The sequence below is a fragment of the Nothobranchius furzeri genome, chromosome 11 (genome assembly GCF_043380555.1).
Source record: "Nothobranchius furzeri strain GRZ-AD chromosome 11, NfurGRZ-RIMD1, whole genome shotgun sequence".
In the NCBI taxonomy this organism is placed as follows: domain Eukaryota; kingdom Metazoa; phylum Chordata; class Actinopteri; order Cyprinodontiformes; family Nothobranchiidae; genus Nothobranchius; species Nothobranchius furzeri.
Window position 1 is genome coordinate 58,321,985 of NC_091751.1, and position 8,881 is coordinate 58,330,865.

Genomic DNA, 8,881 nt, shown 5'->3' on the forward strand with positions numbered 1-8,881 from the left:
TTCCCTCTCCCCAGCCACTTGGAATCTCAAGGCGTTCCCTGGTCAGCCAAGAGACATTGTCCCTCCAGCTTGTCCTGGGTCTTTCTTTAGGTCTCCTCCCAGTTGGACGTGCCCAAAAATCCTAACCAGATGCTTGAGCCACCTTAACTGGCTCTTCTTGAAGTGAAGGAGCAGCGGATCGACTCCGAGGCCCTCCCGGATGACTGAGCTTCTCACCCTATCTCTATGAGAGAGAAAACTCATTTTGGCTGCGTGTGACCATAGGTGAGGGTAGGAACGCAGATTGACCGGTAAATTGAGAGCTTTCTGGTTCAGCTCTCTCTTTACCACAACACCCGCGTCACTGCAGACGCAGCACCAATTCACCTATCAATCTTGTGCTCCATCTTTCCCTCACTCATAAACAAGATCCCAAGATACTCCTCCACTTGGGGCAGGACCTCATCCCTGACCCTCATGAAAACAGTCCCTAAATAAATAAACAAATGTATAAATGTATAAATGTCTGACTTAACTTGATGATTAATTATGTCCTGATGGTTAGATTCCAGTTAAATATTAACTTACACAACATTACCGCTCTGTTTTAACTCCACCAACCACAGAAACAAACTGTTGCAAGCCCACATTTGTGAGTAATTACCTACATGTAAATGTGATCATTCCTGGTTTCTGTTGCTATGTTGTGTGCTTGTGTACCGTATCTTTGTTATCCTCTTAACTCACTTGAGGTCTTCTCCCATCTCTAATCCCCAGAAAACACACCCACTTTCATCTGAAGAAAAAAACATCTGGGAACTACTGAGAAAAGACAAAAAAACACACATGGCCATTTGAGACAACCAGTGATTCTGCCACAGGGTGAAAACGAGAAGGCTCAGTTTTGTGAGGGGGAGTATCGCTGCAATGTTCAGATGCTTTTGTTTGGAGGATAAAAAACAAACACATCACACAGTTGATTGTAACAATAAGAAACATTCAGGTGTCAGGAATACAAAATGTGCTGTTCAAAAATAAAAGCTGCATTTCCCATGGCATTCCACATAATCTAGGTAAAGTTAGGACCATGACTTAACCCAACCATGAGGAGAAATCTTTGAGGTGTGGCACCTACACATCAGTAGCATTCCAAATACTTTTCTTATTTCCCTCTCACCAAGTCTTCTCATAACATCAAGAATAATGAATATTCATCTAAAACAAATCAGCTTTGTTCCTATCCAGTCGTTTCAGTCACTTTTTCTTGCTTTTTCTGTAAACATCTGAGTCAAGTTTGCCAAATGTATTTACAGACGCATAAATGAGAACGAATATTTCCTTCAATATAAAATAATTTAATTGTTAAACTCCATTAAAAAGTCTTTTCAAAGCATTTATAACTCATATAACTTCAGTTATAATCTAAAATGTGAAATTAATGTCTGCACAATCTTATACTGTTGCATTTATTTTACAATTCAGCAACCTATTTAAGTAACTTGTATTTTATTATGAAACAGCTCGACCGGAAGCTTGGGTTAGTTAACGCCATTTCAGCGGTCTCTCTCTCTCTCTCTCTCTCTCTCTCTCTCTCTCTCTCTCTCTCTCTCTCTCTCTCTCTCTCTCTCTCTCTCTCTCTCTCTCTCTCTCTCTCTCTCTCTCTCTCTCTCTCTCTCTCTCTCTCTCTCCCTCGCGCGCGCGCGCGAGAGAGAGCGGTCAGCTGAGAACACCCTCGCGCCTGGGAGGTGAGCCAGGATCTGAGAGGAGAAGCGGACGCGAAGACATCTCCGACACAGTCCGATAAACATGGCGAAACTCGGGGTCCCGTTGGTGCTGCTCTGGCTGCTCTGGGGCTACTCCTTAGCTCTCGGTGGGAAAGGTAGGAACATGAAAACAGAATAAGAGGCGAGATGAATGTTATTTTGGCTTTGAAATTTTTATTGCTTTTGAATCGTTTGATGAACACAAGTTTTTACTAGTGAGGGGATAACATGGAAACGAAGTCTCATTCATTTCTAATAAATGTTTAATTACATTTTTAAATGAAATATTGACTTTAGGTTTAGAAGTGCTTGAAGTTATTAGAGCAGGCATTAAATTTTTTATGAAGTTATACCACTACAGTTATTTAAAATACATATTGATAAGTTTGAAGCTGATGCTATAGATTACAGTTTTAAAACTCCAAAGTGGGGTGTTCTGTCCTGTTTGATCAGACTGATATTTTGTTATGTATCATAATTTTCAGGGGGCGGGCCTTCTCATGGGGATGTCTAACGTTGTAAGGGGAGGTTCAGTGCAGAAATATTACACCAGTTAATACATAAGTTATCATAAACATGCAAGGACAGCATGCCACTGTTTTTCATGGTTATTTGCATTTTCTGGGCTCAGAAAGTTGTACTTGATCAACACAGATGTATAAAAACAATTTTGGGGTTTGATTCCAGCTCCCACCAGGGGTATCCTGCTGTTGTGTTCTTGGGCAAGACACTTCACCCAACTTGCCTGTGTTAGTGGTGGTCAGAGGGGCCAACGGCGCCAAATTGCAGCCTCGCCTCTGTCAGACCTCCCCAGGGCGGCTGTGGCTACAAGTAGCTCACCATCACTAGCAGTGTGTGAATGTGAGTGTGTGAAAGCGTCTTTGGGTGTCTTGAAAAGCGCTATATAAGTTCAATGCATTATTGTTAATACAATTTAAATGTAAAATGTCTAAATATTATAATAACATGGATCCAGTGGACTTCTTTTTTTACTGAAAATAGCAAAGTTGAGCAATTTTCACATGATGCAATATGTTTCAACCTTTTACTCTCTATGTGAGGTACAGATGCAAACACAATTATATATTTATAATAAAGATAATTAAATGGTAAATGTCCTGGGACTCCCCAAGGTGCATTACAACATAATCAATCATTCGCCCATTCACACACACATTCACACCCTGGTGGGGATGAGCTACGATGTAACCACAGCTGCCCTGGGGCACACTGACGGAGACGAGGCTGCTGAGCACTGGCGCCACCAGCAGCAGGTGTCTTGCCCAAATACACGACGGCGACAAACTGAGAGCTTAACTCCTGTGCCACCATCACCCCCAAATTAAATACAAAGAGAAAAGTCTCTGTGTTACTTTTGAATCAGCTGAGTCATATTTTGAATGTTTATTTTTACGTTGACAGCTTTCAAGAACTTTTTTATGTTTTCTGGAAAACTCAGTGTTTTGAAGATGTTTTAAACAAAACTTTAGTCTGAATTAATTCAGGAAGTTAATTAAGCAGAGAAAGAGAGGCTTTTCCCAACCTCTGTCAGAGTGGAGTCATGCTGTCTTGTAAAAAGCAAACAAACCGGTTTGGGAAGTGAAACTGATGAAAGCCCGAGATAAGTAGAACTATTTTTTTGTCCATCTTCAGATTTGGTCCAAATTCAGATGATCGGTTTTATTTCAGTCCTCATAATGACTCGTGTATCAGGAAAGTTCTGTGTTCGTAGAAAGCCTGTTTGACATGGTTAACTCAAAAACATCACAGCAGTTATGTTGCTGTTTTGTGGTGATCTGAAGCTGGTTTCTGTGTACTTCACTTTATTTGTAATGAAGACTGACAGCGATAGTCAGAGAGCTGTTTTCAGTCACATGTTCGTCCCATAAAACCCTCTCATCTCACGCATCTTCTGTCTTAGCCTCCCAGTCTCACACACACACACACACACACACGCACGCACACACACACACACACACACACAGCCGTGTTGCCAGTGAGGGGAAGCGTCGTTTACAGTGGTATTAATTGGGTCTCTGGAGTGGGAGCGCCAGACCGTCTGTCTGTCTGCACTAAAGCAAACATTATTATTATTTTTGTTTATAAAAGTCTTCCATATAGTCAAGTGCTAGTGGGAAGGCTAAATACTGTACATTTAGATAAAGTTTGGAGAAGTGGCCATGTCTGCTGAGCCGTCAATGTCTTATTTAGTTTTCAGAGGTGGTTTGATGAACATCTTTCCCTAAATGAGAGGGACTGTATGGTTAAAAATTGCTTTTAAAATATAATTGATCCCCCATCCCCTCCTACATTTCATTTGTTTAATGACACAAAATACATTAAACTGTTTGTTACACCTGCGGCATCTTACCCACCAGTTAACTGTCTGTTAATGGTAGTGTTGCAGTTATTGGATCCAACAGCCGCATTCGACACAATTCACCATGACACCCTCCTCGATCGCTTGGACCACTGGGTGTGGGTGACTGGCTCAGCTCTTCATTGGCTGAGATCATTTCTTCAGGAAGGGAGGTTTTGTGTTATGGTGGGCGAAACTTCGTCTCCTTGGGAGGACTGGTGTTGGGGGTACCACATGGTTCAGTCCTGGGTCCACTCCTTTTTTCCCTTTATTTTATCCCTTTGTGGGCTGTCTTCTGCAAACATGGTGTTAAGTTTCATCTATATGCGGATGACTGCTACATTTACTTTCCCTTATGTCAGAGGATGGGAGGTTCTATTGCGGCATTATTGACATGTTTGGAAGAGGTCAAGTCCTGGCTTGCCGCAAATTATCTTCATGTGAATGAGGAGAAGATTGAGCTCATACCCGACCTGTGGGTATGAGGCAGATGGGGGTCCTGCTATGAATTTGGATGCTCTGTCACAATATCAGATGTCAGTGGTCACTAGCTTGGGGGGTGAGACTAGATTCAGATCTCAAATTCGAGACCCACATTAATATGGCAGTGAGGTCTTGTTTCTTTCTTTTACGACAGCTTGCTAAAATCAAGCATACTGTATGTTGTCTAGACCTCATCTTGAGTCAGTACTACATGCATTTGTTTAGTCAAGACTGGACTATTGTAACGCATTGTATGCTGGTTTGAGTCAGGCAGCATAGAAGTTGCTGCAATTGTTTTAGAAGTCGGTAATTCGATTTTTGACTGGGACGAGGAAAAGAGAACACATTACCCCCATGTTGGCCTCTTCACATTAGTTGTCTGTGTTATCGGGCTAAGTTCAAGATCTTGTTGCATGTCTATCAGTCCTTTCAGAGTTGTGCTTCTCCATGTCTGGCTGCATTGTTGAAGCAGCTTGTTCCATCGTGGTCTCTTCGCTCTGCTGAGCAGGGGTTGTTGACTGTTCCACGTGCCAGGTTCAGGTGCAGGGGGGGATCAGGCCTTTTCGGTTACTTTGTGGAATGACTTACCGCTTGTTGTGAAGCAGTCTCCATCAGGTTTTTAGAAGTCGCCTGAAGACTCACTTTTATCTTTGGGCTTTTACGTGATTTTCTTCTGTTTTAGCCCTTCATAATTGACTTGTTATTTATGTTTTTATGGTATGTCTTTTTCAGCACCTTGGTGCTGACGTAAAGGCAGTGGAAGGCGCTGTATAAATAAAATGTGATTGATTGATAGAAAATCTTATTGGTAAAGGTGCAACACTGAAAATGCATGACTGCTGGTTAGGGCTGGGCAATAAATCGAAAATTTGTCATTTTCAAAATTTCTGACTCTTGTCGTGATCATTTATTCCATGTCAATAAATTAGCAAATAAAAAAATGAAAAGATGTGTGTAGGTTGGCAACGTTCATGTCCCTTTAAGAAGCTGTACCACCTTGAGTCACATAAAAATGTGACTCAATGTAATACACGTGACAGCCCCATCTAGTGGACAACTTTTGTTTCTGCTTTTAACTGATTATAAACAAAGTGCTGCTGTACAAGATCAAACCCAGAACGAAGAATGATTTATTATTTTTGTCCATGTCGTGCAACTTTTGTGCTAAAATATCAAGTATGCTCAAGTCATCATCAAGTCAACGGATACAAGTCGATTCAAGTTGCAAGTTATTGGCATTCAAGTCCGAGTTAAATCGTAAGTCTTTATAGATTTTATCAAGTCACTTGACTTGACAGAGGTCATTAAAATAATGACTCGAGTCTGACTCGAGTCCAAGTCATGTGACTCGATTCCACACCTCTGATCATAAGAGACAAGTGGTACTAAGGGTTTCAAAGTGGGACAAGAACATCACCTCACCACTATTACACCACCAGCAGCACCCTAAAGCACACAACCCAGAACGGATCCTTGCTTTCATGTGGGTGATACCAAATTCTGACCCAACCATCTGAATGTTGTAACTGAAATCCAGACTCATCAGACCAGGAAACAGTTTCCAGTCTCTTATGGTCCAGCTCTGGTGATCCGTTGTGGATTAGCCTATAGTTTTGACATGTTGTGTTTTCAGAGATGCCATTCTGCAGAATTCAGTTGGAACCGGTGGTTTTTTGAGCTTCTGTTGCCTTTCTATCACATCAAACCAGTCTACCCATTCATTTCATTGACCTATGACATTAACTCATTCGCTGCCAGCGTTTCTTGCCGTTTTTACTGGTTTTTTTAAGTCACAGAACGTTGCGCGCTAGGATGATGTCAACGCCAAAACAACCAAAACAAAGCGGAGACTCACCTCTTACATCGGGAAGAATCCACGCGTTTCGAGCGTTATCCGTTCTTTCATAATCCGTTGTTGAATTGTGATCGGCAGAAACTTTTCCGTTCGCGCCTCACTTTTTTTACAGCAGCGGCCCAAAACGATCTCCTAACACATGGATTTTCTGCTTCCTGATCACGTGACGTGTGCAGATGAAGATCAGCTTTAGAGCTGAGATGTTTGTTCTCATGGTGCGGGGGCTCGTTCCGATGCCCACACAGTAAAAAAATGCAAATTACGACATTAGTCGTCAATGGCAGTGAATGAGTTAACAGCATTTTCTTGCACACAACATCCAATCATTGGGTGTTCAGATCAGGACAAAATCCTCTTTCTTCTTGATTCTGCTGCTCAGCTTGAACTTCATCAGGTCATTTTCTCCACACCTAGAGGCCTAAATGTATGACTGGTTAATTAGCTATTTGTGTCAACAAGCTGCTGGTAACTCTTTTAAAAGATAAAGATGATGATGATGATGATGATGATGACGATGAAGCATTTGAATGTCTGTACCTAATAAGGTGGCCTATGAGTGTATAATTTTAATTTCAATCTTTAAGTTTTATCTTAATCAAATTGTAATATTTGCTAGCATCCTGTTAGAATAATTAAGCTTTTATGGCAGAAATAAAACAATAAAAATGCTGAATTAATTAAATTAAAATAGTTACAGTTCTTTCCTCAAAGTTTGTGGGACTGGTTTGGTTCTAGAGGAAAATACATCTGTCATAATTAAACATAATTAGGCAATCAAAGGTTCAAAACCTTTTTGAACGGCAGAAAATATCTAACTGCATTTAATTACTCCAAAAATATTGATATTTTTGTAATTTTGCATCAGGTTATTCCATTGTTTTCCCATCAGCTGCATCAGTTTGATTCAAACTGACCAGTGGTGACTCAGAACAGCGTTATATAATATCCTGACTCTCTGTCGGACTTTTTATCGTAATGTAAAACCATCTCCTCCATTTGCAGATTGATCGTGTCCCTGAGTGGCGCCTGGATGTTTACGTAGGAAAAGTGTAGAGCGATGTTTAGTTTGTGTGCAGATTTTCCATTCAGGAGCTTTACCAGCTCAGCAGAATTCAGCATACAGTATGCATGAGACAAAAACTTTCTGCTGAATACCTCCACATAAGACGCTGGGAGACAGAACCGAGCAGATAAGTGCCAAACAACACTGAGAGGATTTGGGAGCTGCTGAAAGAAACAGAAAGAAAAGAACAGACAGAACAAGATCAGATTTATGGATGTCTTTTCAACACAGCCATCCCGTTGTGTTATCCATGCCTGAACATAAATTGTAAGAGCGATGTGGAACGTAGAGGCATAACTCAGACTTTTGTCTGCTGTGCAGTGACTGGTGAAACAACGTCTGATGGGAAGTGCTCTGCCCATTTTGTTGCTCCTTTCCTCTTTACTGTCACTCATGTCCCCTCTGTCTCTCTTTCTCCCCTCCGCGCTCACACTCGTGTTTTTCGGCCTGCCTCTCTCTTTCGTCCTTTGACTCTCCATCACTCTTGGCTGTTCTGCTCCGTTGAGCTGATGCCATTCAGAGGGCAAATGCCACAGAGAGAGAGAAGTTTCATCATTCTCCTCCTCACTTTTTTTCCCTCCATGCTTGAACGGCCCTCCTTCTGATTCCCAGAGTTTCCACTGTTTTCTCTCTTTTCAGTCATGGATTTTATTCTAAATGTTTATGGGCTATAAGTGAGATGTATAAATGGGGTCCATGCTCTGTTTTACTTTGCCTGTTTTTCCCCATAGTGTGTTTAGAACCATGTTCTGTGTCTTTAATCTCTTTTTATGAATCCGGCTTTTTTACAAATCCATTGTACAACCATAAGGATGAACATTAGGTGTGAGTACTCCTTGAATTATATGCAAATTAAACTGGATATGCAAATGCAAATCCTAATTTGGATGTTAATTACCCAGCACTGCTAATTATAATGTCTGATGAGGCGTAAGGTGGAGGAGAGGATTGAAATGGAGGGCTACATGTGGTGGTACGTGTGTTGGCTGTGAGGTAGAGGGGTGTTTGTTTTTAGGGCTCCGGATGCCAGAACCACACCAGCTGGTCTAAGAGCCCCAGTGGGGCTTTCTGGTCAACATGACTCAATATGTGGAGGATAAACACCGCATGCAGGCTGACTTCAGAGGGACAGCCTAATGCACTCTTCTCATTAGCTCAATAAAACAGTGACATTCAGAGAATCCTGCACATTAAGATGACTTAAGTGAACAAATGTATTACCTGATATGTAGTGTTATTTTATTTACACACAGTGAATAACTGAGGCAGTGCTGCTGCTGAGAGGATTGTTAGTCTTTTTGTTTGGCTGAAGTTCATTTAAAAGAAGTCATGGACAGAAAATAAAAAAGTCAGTGAATCAAGCATTGTTGTATGTTACC

General features: G+C 41.3%; 1 protein-coding gene across 1 annotated transcript in view; it reads left to right on the top strand.

Moving 5' to 3' along the window:
- Positions 1–1,691: 1,691 nt before the first annotated feature.
- Positions 1,692–8,881, top strand: part of clstn2a (calsyntenin 2a) — a 214,619-nt gene continuing 207,429 nt past the window's right edge. Inside the window, exon 1 of the mRNA XM_015957243.3 lies at positions 1,692–1,858. Coding sequence (XP_015812729.3) covers positions 1,786–1,858 — 73 coding nt within the window. The 5' untranslated portion in view covers positions 1,692–1,785. The remainder of the gene's footprint in view (positions 1,859–8,881) is intronic.